We start from the raw sequence: 16,480 nt of genomic DNA, 5'->3' as shown, positions 1-16,480 counted from the left end.
GGCTGCAGTTGCCACCCAGAGTACATGGATTGCCAAATGCATTTTGGGGTTTGCATGTCAAAAACCACCGCTCAGTGTCTTTTTACCACCGCAGTGAGGGTATATTTACAACTGCCCAGTCAGTTGAGCTACCGGTATTCTCTGAATGCCTTGTTAGGTAATTATGTTGGTATGTAAAGTTTTGGCCAAAAAAGAAGAAAAAAAAAAGAGTAAAAAGCCCCTTCTGAATGAATGTATTGGTGAATTCCTGGGGATGACTCTGTAACTTCGTTTTACTATAAAGCAGTATATATTTGTTTTGCCCTCTAAATGGATGGGGCTGTCTTCGTGTAAATTAACTTTTGCTAAATTGATTCGCGAGAACTGAACTGTTGCGAAGTGTTATGCAACCCAACCAAGTTGGTGACACTCATCTAATGGTCTAGGTAGGAAGGTCAGCACCAACCTGCGGACGGTCGTGGGTTTCCCCCCGGGCTCTGTCCGGTTTCCTCCCACCATAATGCTGCCTGCTGTCGTATAAGTGAAATATTCTTGACTACGGCGTAAAACACCAATCAAATAAATAAATAAATCTAACGGTCTACTGACTTAACAGTCAGTTGATCTCTATGGTATCTCTGAGTATAGGATAATGTAATGCCTCAAACTAATAGATGAACCACTGCGTTCACGTATTTAACTGAGGTTTTAACCCTGTTCTGCTTGTTTTAGTTCAGTTTAAAAGCCTTAGTTCCTTGCACCACTACCCGAGGCGAACGTTTTGAGGATGTAATGTTCAGAGCGTCCTCCCAGAAGTCTGCAGACCCGGGATCAAACACACGTTATACCAAAGACTTGGTACTTGCTGCTGCCTAGCTTGACGCACAGCACTGAGAGGTTAGAGCAAGGAAACTGGGCTGGTTGGCCCGATGCCAGTATAATGTGAATGGCTGGGGCGTCATGTCTGGTGTTCGGCATGGTACACGTCAATGGCAAGGACTCGCCCTGTCACAAGAAAACACGGCACACGTGCACACACCTGGGGATTCGCCATAATCATACGACTGAGAAACTAAAGCACCACGTAGAACCCCAAGTTAACATGCATAACACTTGTTGGCGTTAGTTATTCGTGTCGCTTACCACGAAGTCCTCTGTGGCTGAGCGGCGGATTGGTTTACAGTTGATGCATGATTATATATGTAGTTCTATGCGAGGACAGCCAGGTTCCCTCAGCTCGGGGACTCCGCTATTATTTGTTTACTTGTGTGTTTGTTCGACAGTTGTTTATTGAGGTTTAAGTAAGTCCATCCATCTCGAGGGGTTTTCTCTTATATCTGACAGCGGCCAGTTTCATGTATTGGCAAAGAAGTTAAGCGGAGTCCTAAATCGGCAGGTCTTCTTTCATCTGTCAGAGATTTTCTAACCTAAGCTGGGATCGAACCAACACCTCCAACGTCCTATTGAGATTGAATGACTCCTACTATATATCTATTTTATTTGATTGGTGTTTTGCGCCATACTCAAAAATATTTCACTGGCATGAGGGCAGCCAGCATTACGGTGGGAGAACATTCGACATAATAACCTTTTTTGTCTAATAGAATTAATTAAACATAGAATTTAACATAAGTCATATTTAACAGAATAATCTGCTGCAATAACAGACTACATTCTAGCTTCACTCAGGCAACAAACTCTCTATTAAAACTAACAGATGAAAGTTTTTGAGTGCATATCATACTTGTTCCTGTTTAATTAAGACCAATGAGAAAACAATTTGATACATTCTGGCAAATATATCTCTGAGGATACATAAAATCTCAGGGATCAAACTTAAATCAAATTTGGATCAAAGGAGTAAATGCGATAAAGAACATACAGGCCTATACTTGCCGAATATGTTCAATGCCCTCCAAATCAAATTACTATCACTATATACAAATAAACTGGATACATACAGTTCTAGATAAACGCACAGCATAATATCCCATTGCTTATCCAAGATGACAGCTATATGATATAGATATATAAACCCGTAGAAGCCTTTTGCGTCCAGCAACCCTATGTTATACCTAATTCAACATTAAAATCACATTATTGTCAAATTTTCAGTGGTATAATTCAACATTATACCGCAATATACACATACAGTACCTTATTCTTCGACAAATGTCATTTTGTTTCTTTCTGAACAGAAGCAAATTATGTTTTCTTCAAAACATCAGATCGGGCCATTTTTGGTCAAAATTTACGACCTCTTCACAATGTTTAGTTATTGGTAAATGGATATTGAATTTTGGACATATTTGTCTTAAGATAATCTCCATGAGTTGGACAAAATTTTGATTTCTAAAGCCAGAAAATAATCTTTTAGATCGTGTTTCAAATACAGTAAGTTACCTTTATAAGTTGGCATGACAATGCAGCCTTTAAGCCTGTGACATCTCTTACCATGAATTTACATGAAATGGCAATCGACTTGGTCCATAATCTATGGTCCGACTCAGTAGACAGCTCCCGGAATTAAAAGAGAATATTTTGGAAGATTTTCTGTCTTTACCAGCCTGTCTTCAGAAGGCTTCAAAGAGCGTCTGGGGTGGCCGAAATGCTCAAATCGAGTGGACAAAAGATATATTCTGGAACAAAAGGACAATGGGAGTGGACTATATGATCGATGCCTGGATCCAAGCCATGCAGTACTCGGTTAAAAGGAGCCAGGGAAATATTGTACTCTGTATATCAGCGATTTCAGCCAGCTGAAATTGACTTCGTGTTACAACATAAAATGTTTTCTACTACCAGTAAAAGTTTCCTTGTAAATCGATAGTTATAAATTATTTTGATCCATCCACCAATGAAATTCGAATGCAGAGCACGTGACCTTCATACAGGTCATGCCTTCTCCACATTCGTTCAGTAGTCAAGCCTGCAATACAACGTCCATAGTTCTTCATTGCTGGCTGTTCAGCCCCTCTTTATGGCAAGTGTGACATGCCAACAGGACATAATTCTTATATAATTTTCAAATCAGATCATTTCTATCAAAATTCAATTCAGCATAATTCATTTGTATTAATTTTAAATGGAATTTCATATTAACTGTTTATTCAATGTTGGATTTATTCTTATTTTAAAGATTATATCCTTTCATCAAACTGTCACACAAATGGCCTTAGTCGACTCCTCTCCGTTGTTATCTCCCTTTGTTCCTTTATGTATGGAACACAAATATATTTTCATGTCGTCATGCATGCAGCTCAAGGATTGAATGAATAAGTTATCGCTCTTAATTGGAGTTGTAGCTAAATGTGATTATGCTAGAACAAAGAAGTGTAAATGATTGCGATGTTTCATCGCATAGAGCACAAGTTCACATATCATAATTGCAGACAGACACATCATAATCACGGAAAGACAGGCCAGAGCGCACGAACTCGTTTCGCTTACACTGTAGCTTAAAATCCATCTCCTATATTTATTTGATTGGTGTTTTACGCCGTACTCAAGAATATTTCACTTATACGACGGCGGCCAGCATTATGGTGGGTGGAAACCGGGCAGAGCCCGGGGGAAACCCACGACCATCCGCAGGTTGCTAACAGACCTTCCCACATACGGCCGGAGAGGAAGCCAGCATGAGCTGGACTTGAACTCACAGCGACCGCATTGGTGAGAGGCTCCTGGGTCATTACGCTGTGCTAGCGCGCTAACCGACCATCTCATATATATATATATATATATATATATATATATATATATATCAGATCGGTGCGCCTTCCACCGCTGTTTCTGTGTTCTGGTATAGTACAGTTTCAGATATGTTTGAGTGTCCATTTAGCTTACGTATTTACTTACGTATGTAACGGAGATTAAAGTTTCGCCCAAAATGGTTTTGTGGAACAGGGCCTGAATATTTGCGCTCTTTCCACTTTTATATCTCTTCCAGCATTTGATATTTGGGGTCCGCATTCTGCACGGAATGAATTCTTCTCCAGCACTGAATGTGTTGTGTTGTAAGAAATTGTTTATACCGTTCAGGCTTATACCAGTTAACTAAATTCATTATTTTTGTTTAATATTCTCTACCTGGAGGGCTCAAAGTATTCATTCCCACAATGCACTTGCAGTTATTCTTCTGTACGAGCGGATCTAACACAGACCTATGTCCTGTGTCATGTTGCATGTGATCTATTAAGACATGTTCGCACAATAAAAACATCTATTTTCTTCAACCCTCATGAATTGATTAAAATGTAGCTCAGTTAACCAGTGGATACAGCTTAGCCCCGTGAGTTGATCATTTGATTAGAAATACAGAACATTCAACGACAGGGGTATCACAACTGGTCACCCGTCCCGAAAGGTGAAAAAAGATTTGATGTCGTGGTACATGATGTTTGTTCGAGTCCGCACTACCCCTGCCAGGGACTGGTCGTCGGGTTCCACGTGCAGGACCACTGGGGGAAGGAATTCTGAAAGTTACAGAAAAATATAGTAGATAGTTCTTGTGAAGAAATGCCAGCAATATAGGATCAAAAACTGTTCAGTTATATTAATGCACATTAAAAATATACTGGTGCTATAACATTATTATTATTTACGTTAATCAGCAAGCATATTTTACCTACCAGTTTATTCATATCGTCCACACTAATTGACCAATCAAACACTTGCGCATTCTCCGTGATTCGGTCAAGATTTCCTGATTTGGGGATTGTGACTATTCCTCTCTGGACACTCCACCGTAACAGGAGAGCGGCTGGGCTTTTGTTATACCTGTATAGAATTTCAAACAAGGACAATACTTATTATTACAAGATCAGTAAATTGTATACAGAGAAAGACAAGAAAACGTCAGAATACATTAAATTGAACATTAAAATCGATTTTCCTTTCTTTCTCCATGCATGCTGACATGTTGGGATCGACCCAAGCGGCTGAGGTCTTTCAGCATCTTGGGGATGGTCGTAGGTTTCCCAGAGCTCGGTTTCCTTCCACCATAAATGCTGGCCGCTGGTCGTATCAGTGAAATATTATTGAGTATAGCGTAAAACACCTGTCAAATAAATACCTAAATAAAAACAGTGATCATGGTCTCTTGGTTTGGCGACCAGGGTCCCGTTTTACAAAGCTGTTGCAGAACTACAAGTGCATTTACCATGGTGACGTATCTCTTCACTGTATGTTACCAGATGGACGCAATTTGCGACTCCTTCGTGAAAGAGTCCCCCAGGGGCCGGTTTTACGAAGCAGCCGCAAAATGTGCCTGGCATAACGGCCATTATCAACAGGTAGTGAAGAGACACATTATCACGGTAAATGCGCTTGGTGTAGCGTTACGACAGGCTTTATAAGACGGGCCCCAGAACATAATATTTGCTGAGTTCCGGTAGGCCTACTGGGCTGCCTTATACAAAGCGTGCGTAATTTGCGGTTGACTCAGTTGTTATGGCAACGTATCATTTCAGTACTGTGTTACCATGACAATTACACTTGCGCAACTTTGTAGGACGGTTCCAGATCGGCCCGTTGTCAGTTTTCTTTGGCTGGGTGCATGAGTTGCCGTGTGTTGTGTAGTCCAGCATGACGTTCCAATGAGGTTGTAACATAAACCTCTCAACTGCTTACACGGATATTGAGTCATGATATGACAAATGTAGGCTAATATTGAGAGCAACTGGTTTTCTTTTTCATTCTTTTTATTGTTATTCAACGCCAATCTCAAAAGTTCTTATATACGACTGCGACAAGTATATTTGTGGATGAAACCAGAATTGACGACGTAACTCATGCTCTGAGTTTTGACAACTAGCTATACCGCCCTAGTTTCCCACGATATTTCCACGTGTGACATGTATCATGGACCTATATGTGGAGGACAAGTGTCTCCCGCGAGCTTCATTGGAAGACTGCATGAGACCGCAGAGTCGACCCACTTCCTGCCACCAAATTTCCAAAATCAACTGCATCAAACGGAATCGTCAAAAAGTATTCACAGACATGCATGTTATGGAGGATATTGCACAGTGAAGGTTGAATACCATAGTTGAAGAACAATATTTTATGGCATTCAACGTTCACGGTGCGATATACTTTTTATCATTTATATCCTGACATTTTCCTCTACATGTATATAAATGCGTATCAGTTTATCTGTTACATCCGTGAAAAAAATAAGCAATGTGCCATCTTCGTCGTATTTCTGATTCTATTCGTACGCTCTGCAATTTCGTTCACGTCCGCGCTCACAAAAGCTTTTTACAGTTTTAAACGCTGTCTGTAAGTAATTATACATTCTACAAAGGTGCTTAATGCTAATGCATTATATGCATTTACGTAAATCAAGCACATAAAGAATTTCTACCTCTTTTTTTTTTTTTGCGAACTATATATTGCGCGTCCACGAAGATTTCACGGCAGACGTGAAATCCAGACATGAATGTTGCAGACGGCATGTACAAAAGTAGTTCCGGCAAGGTGAACTATGGGTCATGGGTCAAGGTCTCCAGCAGCGTAATAGCAAACTGTAACAACAAAAATGATATCTAACTAGTGAAGATATCATTTTTATCAGTGAAGGAAATACTGGGATTTCAATGATGTATAAATAATAATAACCCCAAACAACCATCCAAACACATATTTGACCAAACCAAAATTATGCAACGTCATTCACACCTTGTACTTTATATGCTTACTTTTTGGCAATGTCAACCAGGCTTGGTTCTTGTAACCTTTGACCTTTTGTCAAAGGGCTGTAACCCATGAGAGTGATCTCATTGTTCTGACAGTAACTAGCGATGTCAGCTTTCTGTTGCCATGGGTGGAGCTCTAGCTGATTGACAGATGGCGTAGGAAGCCCCGCCTCTTTCAAACCTTCCAAGTGGTGGACGCCAAAGTTTGAAACCCCACAAGATCTGGAAAAAAGTAGGCATTATTTCAAACCATAATATTGCTATATTCCACACATACTTTCATTTATGCAATCTGAACAACATTTTGTGCAAAACATCTAAAAAAAAAAAAAAAAAGAAATTGAGCCGATATGTGTATGCAGTCCAGCTTTTAAATGCCCATGTTTCTGACCAACCATGCTATTACAAGTCTAACCGTTCTATATAGCAATGGAAGCAATATAAGAATGGAAATGCATTTCATAATATTTTACCTAGAATTACAATACCCAATCTTTCAAGTGGCAAACATTTCCTTTGCCAACACGAGCAAAATCAAGTTTGGCCGTGGTTGCCAAAGAATGGTTGCCAAACTCAGTTAAACATATATATTGAGATTTTTGGACAAGCCCGTTCTAGAAAGGATTTATTTCCTCTTCAGAATAGTTAATTACGAATTAAGTGTGATCTTGGTGTACATTTGAAGAAACGAAGCACTACAAAATAAGATTATAATGACATAGGTAAGCACTAAGTTCTTCGACGAGGCAGCCAAAGGCCCCATATACTGGTTGTTTGATAAATCCATACATTGGTTTACAAGCGGGGCTTTTGTTCGCTTCGGCGGTGGCGAACATCACTATATCACTACATCATTACAATACCTGATGCTGAATAAACAATCATTTTTGTCTTCATTTTGCCTTCTTTTTTTAAAAAAAAAAAATGCCACGATTTTATATTGCCAACAGTCAAACAACAACAGCGCTATTGCATCCCCGAAATCAACTCAAGAATAGAGAGTTTTTCTTTAGGAATACTTCCTTAATTAATTCAAGCTATTATTCTCAAACATAATGGCAGATTTGTTGATGAAAGATGACATTTTAGCTCAATCTGGTTCGGGGGAGGGGTGAGCTAGAGGGCCGAGCAGGACTACATCAGCAATTTTTTTTGCAGCCAAGAAATAACAAAAGACATAAATTTGATCTTTTGTAACATTTAGGGCATTTTTTCGCTGCTGTGTTAACGATTGTTAACTTGCAAACATCAAACGAAACTGCAAGACTGTTGATTCTTTCAGGGACTGTCACACTCCCATTAATCTGCAGGCTGTCATGGATGTTTAACTAACATCTTGCTTCTTAATTTGATGTCTTAATCGCATGGTGACTTTAATTACGGAACCCTCGGTATTGGCAGTTATTGGTTCGTTGTAAGGTCAAGCTGTCCGGATAGAAGAGTAGATTTCTCTTCTCATCCGAAAAACAAAGTAAAGTGGTTCAGCCAACTCGCTGTGAAATATAATTGTTTGTGGACGTTTTCACGTTGATGCTACATGTAAATCTGTCAAGTGCAGCACTTTTTAATTAAGAAGAACACTCCTAATATGAAGGGTTTGTCATTGTACGTTTTCATCAACTGCTACAATCCATTTCTCTTTCTCTCCTGCACTACTTCTGGAGGGATGACTGATTGAATGAAAATTATGGCTTAACGCCGCTATTTCTAGAGGAAAACTCCTCTTTGTGTACAATTTAGAGCTTCTAATGCACGACTGTAGCACCAAGGTCGGTCTCGTGTAGGGCAAAGATACTTTGGTCAAGGTTTTGGATTGCTGTTCTCAGTATGCTGGTATATGCGCCAAGCTGAGCAAACTGGATAGGAGGCTCCTTTATTTTCGTCCTTTAGAGAACAACTGCATCTGCATGATAATCCTTGAGACATCTTTGTCTGCTTTTCTGCTGGGAAAGAGTACGCGCATAATTTCATCTCTAAAGAGCTTTTATCTTGAGATCTATCAAACATCGTTTTGGGTGAAACCTTCTGGAAGTAGTTGGTGTATCACTAGAAAATCTTCTACAAGTGAAAATTACGGGTTAATCACAAGCACCTTCGGATAGCAGTCATATCTTTTGTCAAGTCTTTCGAAAATGCCACTGAACTAGCAGTCATGTTACATTTTTATAATTTGTCCATGTTCAAATCCTGTTGAATGATGTTGCCTGATGTTGCCCCATGTCATGGAAGAATGTTTCACAAACATGGAAGAATGTTTCATAAACCTAATCATCTAGGGATATCAAGGATTCAGAGTCATCATCAAACAATGAATGATCCCTGCCTGCTCCATTCACATAGTAGTGCCTTTATCAACGACTGAAACATCTGTTAAGACATAATTTGCATCATGGTCCATCCAGTTAATGCATTTATGGAACAAGTATATCTGTACAATTTAATGTTGTAGTTTTGCAGTCTGCATTTATCAACCTTATGCGATGTCACTGTTCACAAGATGGTCAGAAAATGCCACTGAAATAGCCAGTCTTTTAAAGGCAGTTTACTAGGTTGTAAAAATGTGAAAAAAATATATATATTTCGTCTGGCATACATTTCACAATTTTTTTTTAACTTCAAAGTAAACATTTACACTCGGCAAAGAGTATTACGGAATAATTTAGTTCTTAATCTTAGTGTTTGATGGAACATTCAATTACCAGTATCTGTGATTGAAAATCAAAAAATCTTATCCAAGGTTTGATCAGATATTGTAGTTTTCAGACATGTAGATCACTAGTAAAGAAATGACACGAACGTTTTACTTACCTCAGCTAATCTATCTTAACCCACCGTAATAATGGGTGTTAATAAAAAAAACAAATACACACCTGGGGATTTAAGCTTTTGATAAACTGCTGATCAACCCAGCTGAAAACCTTGCAGCTCTTACATGTAAAATGTACCGGTACACCTGATAGTGTACATGAAATATAGACAAAATATGGGCAGCTGAATTTTCTTTGCTTCACGCACAATACAAACCACCCTTTTAAATTGGTCTTATTATATTATTAACTGAGAGTTCACGATATACTGAGGTTTCTCTTGTAATTTGCGCAACACTTTATACATGTTATAAGGTAATTTTTCATTTTATCAAAATGTGTGATGAAGCTGCCATTGCGGAAAAGCTCAAATGTTTTGATTTACTTCTTCTGACCCTATAATCATGTTAGTATCTATTAGGTTTGGCCACCTCAGGTGGTACCAATATCATGTCCGGCTCATGGAATATTTATCAAATTATGTAGATCAAATGATAATAAATGATATGTAAATAATATTGCAAAAACGATATGTAAATAATATTGCAAAAACGATATGTAAATAATATTGTAAAAACGTGTACACAAAGAAACACTTGTGTACACACAGAAACCCTTGTCTTGTATGAACACAATATTGTGTTGTTTCCAACAAAAGTCTTGTGTCATATTTGAGCAACTCTTAGACAATCTTGTGCTGAATTGACGCAAAGTCTTGTTTGTGTTTTACGTGTATACTTCACATTTTTAACACACGTTTGTGATTGGGTAACACATTTCTGAGCTGATTAAACAACACATGTTGCTGTGTTAGATTTCAATACAACTGTTTTTTTTATTTTTTTATTTTTTGTTCATGTTAAAAAACAAAATGTTTTTGGCTTGCATCTGACATTTTTACTTTAAGCCGTATGTGTCATTTTCAGGCTATTTAGAAGTGTACAAAGGATTATCTTGGTAATAAGTTATTATAAAAAAAAAACATTGTTATGCACGTTGTATACGTGTGTTCGTTTTATTCAGGTAATAACAATTAAAGAGCCAAATTAACTTACTTGATAAGACCTTGTTCTTTGAATTCCATCATCGCCCGGTAGGTGTCGCAATTTTGACCACCTAGCGGCGTATGAATAAGGTAAAGATCAATATAACCCAGTTCCATCCTTGAAAAAAGAAAAAGAAAAAAAAGAAAGAAACCGTTCTGAGATCACAAAATACTGTTTAATCTATACGTTCCACAGAGCGGACATTTAATATGGTTCTTTATCATAAATCATAAAGAGAGCTGTTGTGATGGAATTAGGCAATTTTGTGCCTGAAATATGACCGCTTATTTAGTTAAACTGTGTGATCATCCAAATGACTTCATGTATCCATCTAATTTTCATCCATTACTTATAGTCCTTGTTTGTTTTAATATTATATATCCTATTACATCACCGATTTGTGACTAATCCACAAAATCGTATACATTCTTTTTAATTCATTTCATTATAACAAAACGTTTCCTAACGGAAACAAAAGCACACAAGGCGCCTTGCACAGGAATCGAACCAGTGACCACTCACTTGTTGAGAGCGTTCTGGACCGTTTTCCTGCACTGGTCATATCCGTGATCCCAGATCTTGCTGACCAAAAAAATATCCTCTCTCTTCACTCCAGACTCACGGATAGCTCGTCCCACATCAGCCTCGTTACTGTTCCGAAGAAATCAAGTATGGTGCTTTGAAGTCAAAAAATTACACTGCAACATGTCCCGGCACTACGCCATATATAGCTATAGCCCAAAACATAGTAAACTTTGCTATATCATTCTTTTATTCATTCTGAGTGATTTATTACCGAATTTCACCTGATCCAGGAGCTGTTAGGATTTTTAATGTCAAATTAAGTGCTCACGTTGTATTCTCTATTTGAAGAAATCAATGTCTCAAAATAAACTATAAATACCTAAATCATAAAACCATGCAAAATGGGTACAATCATACTTTTTCTTCAGAACATAAGAAGGTGGTAATGCTGGCTTCCTCTCAGGTCGTACGTGGAAAGGTCTGCCAGTAACCTTCGGGTGGTCGTGGGTTCCCGCAGGGCTCTGCCACCATAATGCTGGCCGCCGCCGTAAAAGTGAAATATTCTTGACTACGGCGTAAAACACCAATCAAATAAAATAAACTTGAAAGACGCTTGTTTTGCCTGACTGCAGCTTCTAACACACCCACCCGTAGAACTCTGCTGTGTCAATCATCCTATATCCGACTTTCAGGGCGTGTTTTACAGCTAGCTCCGCCTCTCCTCCCACCCCTGGTTTCAAGAGGTACGTCCCCAGTCCAAATAAGGGCATAGACACCCCATCATTCAGCTTGACGGTGGAACTCAAACTCTTTGCAGAAGTCATAATTGACCTGTGTCAAAGAAAAATTTTATTCAACACTTAAAACAACTGATCACCTTGCAGACTTCAGTCATAACATCACTCTGACCTTGACACCAGGCTAAATAACCGGTATCTTCCAATTCAGAGGGGGCCTCCGTGGCTCAGTCGGTTAGCGCGCTAGCGCAGCGTAATGACCCAGGAGCCTCTCACCAATGCGGTCGCTGTGAGTTCAAGTCCAGCTCATGCTGGCTTTCTCTCCGGCCGTAAGTGGGAAGGTCTTGTAGCAACCTGCGGATGGTCGTGGGTTTCCCCCAGGCTCTGCCCGGTTTCCACCCACCATAATGCTGGCCGCCGTCGTATAAGTGAAATATTCTTGAGTACGGCGTAAAACACCAATCAAATAAATAAATAAATCAAATTCAGAGTACGAGGTGATGAAGACTTGAAAGCCATGGTTTTTCCATCAAAGGGATGCAGAACCGATTCTGATTGGCTGGTGCGAGAGAAAGGCAAGTCCATGCTATGATTAACTGAAGCTGAATTCTAGGTATGATAAATTAATCAAGCATGACCAGGCCTTGTAGGCTTTAACCCAGGAAACCCTATATCTCCACTGTCAGCAAATCATCGTCGATCCCGTTTCCTATATGCACGCAAGCAAGGCTCACATCAGCGACTATAGCGTTCTCGATAAGTAACTACTCTAACAAAATACCTCGCCTTTGTTAGATCAAATGTTACAGGCTTTTCCATGATCATGTCACTCATGTTTCTTTGAAACAAAAAGACCTTTTAATTTCCATGCAATTAGTAGGTCTACTTATTGTAAACGCGCTAAGCAAGTAAAAACACAAACATCAAATACATGCACAAATATCTGCATACGGGAGCATTTCTCACGTTTATTTTCTTTCTTTTCTTCTTAGTTTTACATTTTTTTCGTCCTTTATTCTGTAAATTGCAACAAGTAATTTGCGAGTTGTTTTTTCATTTTCTGTCACATTTTTTCCTTACATTTCTCACCGGCCAAGAGTGCTTTCACACGGGTAAATGACAACACAGTAAGCATACCGGTAGGCAAAATAATACTTGGGAGCAATACATGCTATATTCCTCCCAGATAATACACAGACGTACAGTCACCGCATACATATTTCACACGTTTTATTTTTAATTCAACATACAGATGGAATAATTCATAATTTGCTCTATCATCCGCCTAATTACATTATACGCATAACTCTATTATTATATTTTACATTCATTCGCCGAGTGACCTGTATAGTGTTGTGCTATATAGACCACAATATCTTCATTTATAACATTACGAAATGCAACGGTGTCATGCCGTGGATTTCAAAATTATACCTTGATTAATTGGAACATCATATCTGGTGTCTTCGGCATGGTGTTTACAGTGAGGCAGCAATAAAAATACGACAACAGTGTCACGAGAACACGAGGAAGAAAAACGTGTGTTTATGTACAGATTTTGGTTGCGTTAATTCTTAATAGAATTTATGTTTACATGAACATTAATGAACATTTACAGTACTTTTTCTGTAAACAAATTTTATTATATCATAAGCAACTACTATGCGAGGCGGAGAATGTCAAGAAGCATGACTCGATAGAGGGTAATTTTCACAATACTGTACGTTTGCTAATTTTTGGCAATGCAAACTTAAAAGGTGTGTTTAAGGATAGCCTATATTAAGTCAATGTTAAGGTATTCCATCTGAAAGACTTCAGATGAATTGAGGGTAAGGATTATAGGCCTACACATACACACATACATTAAGAGATTCAAAGAAACACGTGAGCTATTGTTCTGTTTATATACAATATATATATATATACAACGCATACACAACAGTGGTGTACTCATGTCAACGTCTAGGTCGCGTATCAGTAGGCATGTATGGTGCACGCACAAACCTCAGGTCAACGACAACAAGGTACCAGTCAGGCCGGTTGTACGAGACAGAATGGGATTTATTAAATCTGAAATCCAAACTTGTTTTACATAAATCATTCTTGTTTATACATGACTCCAATGTCAGACTTAAAGAAGACAAATAAGCGAGAGAAAAAAAACATGTATTAGACCTACATAATAATATTCCCTATGCCTAGATAGATTCCGTTTGGTATGTGACCATGCAGGATATTATCCTCCAGCACGAAAATTATATAATTCTATAGTTTACTCGGTATTTATACTTGAGAAATGAAAAATACACAAGGACACCATTGTCATTTATCGTAGCCGAGCATGTTTTTGCTTCTGTAATTTGTGAGCACAAATTAGGACAAGCTTAACGGACAAAGAAACAAAAACTAAGCATGCAAAAGTTTTAGCATATACGCAGTAACGAATGTGTTTCGCATAATGGAGCTTTTACGTGGCCTAGTGGTTAGGGTGCTCGCAAAACAAAATGACTCAGGAGCCTCTCACCAGTCCAGCTCACACTGGCTTCCTCATCGGCCGTTTATGAGAATGCTGGTCGCAGTATAAATGAAATATCCTTGAGTTTTGCGTAAAATACCAATCAAGTCAATCAATAAATCGATAAATCAATCAATCAATCAGTAAATCAACTACACGTTTTCAGAGCCACATGTACGTTGTAACACCTTATACAACATTACCACATTGCAGTATAAAGGCGTCGAAACTTTAGCCGTGCTACAGCTTCATTGCATTGTATGTACTTAGCAATTACTAGTCTCTACCAAGCAGCAAAACAGCGTCCAAACTTCTACAGTGTTACGTATGTAGCCACATTATATTATAACTACTTCTGCAGCAGGACCACCATGTAGTATAGCACTTTCAAGAATTAAACAGTGTTATTGTTATATTACATTGTAACTACTTACACAGCATTGCTGCAATTCATTATAGCATCGAAACTTCAACAGGGTTATAGTTATATTACTGTTACAGAGTAACTAATTATAGAGCATCACTACAATTCATAACAACATCAAAAGTTCAACATACTGTAGTCATATTACATTGCAACTACTCATACAGCATCGCTACAATTCATTGCAACATCGAAACTTCAGCAGTGTTAGAGCCACATTTAGTACATTGTAACGCCGTAAGTATCAATGCTACCATGCAGTATAAAGGCGTCTAAAGGTGTCTACTTACTACTTATGCAGAATTGCTACGTTGCAGTGTAACACTTTCGAAACTTCAACAGTGTTGCCATGTAGCATCTAAACATCAACAATGTCACAGTTACATTACAGTTTCGAAACTTCAACAGTGTTACATCTGTAGCTACATTACATTGTAACTACATGTAAATCACTGCTGTCACTCAATAGAAGAGCGTTAAAAATTAAGTTCAGCATTGATACAGCGACATTACTTTATAACTACATGTACAAGATTGCTGCCATGCAATAGAACAGCTTCAGAACTTCAGTTCAGTTACATTACTTTGTAACTACATGAGCAGTATCTTTACCATGCAGCGTAAGACTTCCAAAACTTCAACAGGGATACAGCTACAATACATTGTAGCTTCCTGTGCAACATCGCTGTCAAAATAGCAATAATTAACATATCCACTTGTATGTAATAAATGTGCATAAAAAACTGATGTTAACAATGCAATTATAACATAGTTGGTGCTGTTACAGCGTAGCAGAAACTGTTACTGTGTTACAGTTTAATACGTTGTACATGTATTATACTTGCTTATGCATAATTGCCACGAATTAACAATTGTTGGGAGTCTTATTTTAATTAGTATAAGAACCTCGGATGATGTTTAATGTATGATGTGTGTACGAATGCATTCAGATTACTCTTATGTACTCCATTTGTTGCAGGTCTAAGAGAGACAAAACTTCAAAACCTAGGAACTGGGACTAAACTCGTCATGCAGGTTAAGAACTTACCTGTAGAGGAATTCGGTCAACTGCCACGGATAAGTATGCGCGTCGTGTTCTCTCAGCTTCTATATATTTATTTCATGACCCCGTATCACCCATTCAGGAGTAAACAATAACAAACACCGCCCCCCCCCCCCCCCGCTCTCCCCCATGGCTCCTTCAAGACCCAGATAGACTTGGGGCATCCATTCTCATCCAGCAGGAACGGTCAGTAACGCTGAAGATAGTATCTCTGAAATAAGCAGATTCCGTCTTGAATCAGAAAAGGTACACTACAAAAAAATAAAATAATAAAACAACTTGTTAATGTTAACACAAAATTCGTTGCCTGAGAGATTCTATAATGTATTAGGACAAAATATTGTGTCATGCCCATCATGATATCCAGTTACAACACAATACATTCTTCAAGTCGACTTAACAGAATATATGTGCTGGATCTAAGAGAATAAGCCATAACCGAATAAATCTTCTACATTTCAACACGATCGCCACGCCACGGTATAACTGCAATATTGTCAAAGGTGTGATAAACCATTATCGTTCATTCAACCCTTCATTCAACATAATTGCGAATGCAAGGGTTTTTTTGTTTTGCTTATTTTTTTGTTGTTGAAAAATGGCTACCGTTTATGGCAGAGTTATTACCGCTGGTGTGATGTTCCTGTAGGGTAAGTTTGAGGGTTATTTTGACAATGCGGGCTGAC

The 16,480-nt window shown here is 38.5% G+C and overlaps 1 protein-coding gene across 1 annotated transcript; it reads right to left on the bottom strand.

Moving 5' to 3' along the window:
- Window positions 1-3,781: 3,781 nt before the first annotated feature.
- On the bottom strand, window positions 3,782-15,847 carry LOC135464190 (uncharacterized oxidoreductase YtbE-like). The gene is made up of 7 exons (XM_064741695.1): window positions 15,780-15,847; window positions 11,704-11,886; window positions 11,053-11,181; window positions 10,540-10,647; window positions 6,681-6,899; window positions 4,611-4,758; window positions 3,782-4,454 (listed from the first exon to the last, which is right to left on the bottom strand). The coding sequence occupies exons 2-7, from the start codon at window positions 11,877-11,879 to the stop codon at window positions 4,395-4,397; spliced, it is 840 nt and encodes a 279-aa protein (XP_064597765.1). The 5' UTR covers window positions 11,880-11,886; window positions 15,780-15,847; the 3' UTR covers window positions 3,782-4,394.
- Between the last annotated feature and the right edge of the window lie 633 nt (window positions 15,848-16,480).

The sequence above is a fragment of the Liolophura sinensis genome, chromosome 3 (genome assembly GCF_032854445.1).
Source record: "Liolophura sinensis isolate JHLJ2023 chromosome 3, CUHK_Ljap_v2, whole genome shotgun sequence".
NCBI lineage: Eukaryota > Metazoa > Mollusca > Polyplacophora > Chitonida > Chitonidae > Liolophura > Liolophura sinensis.
This window is presented reverse-complemented; position numbering and strand designations above follow the sequence as displayed.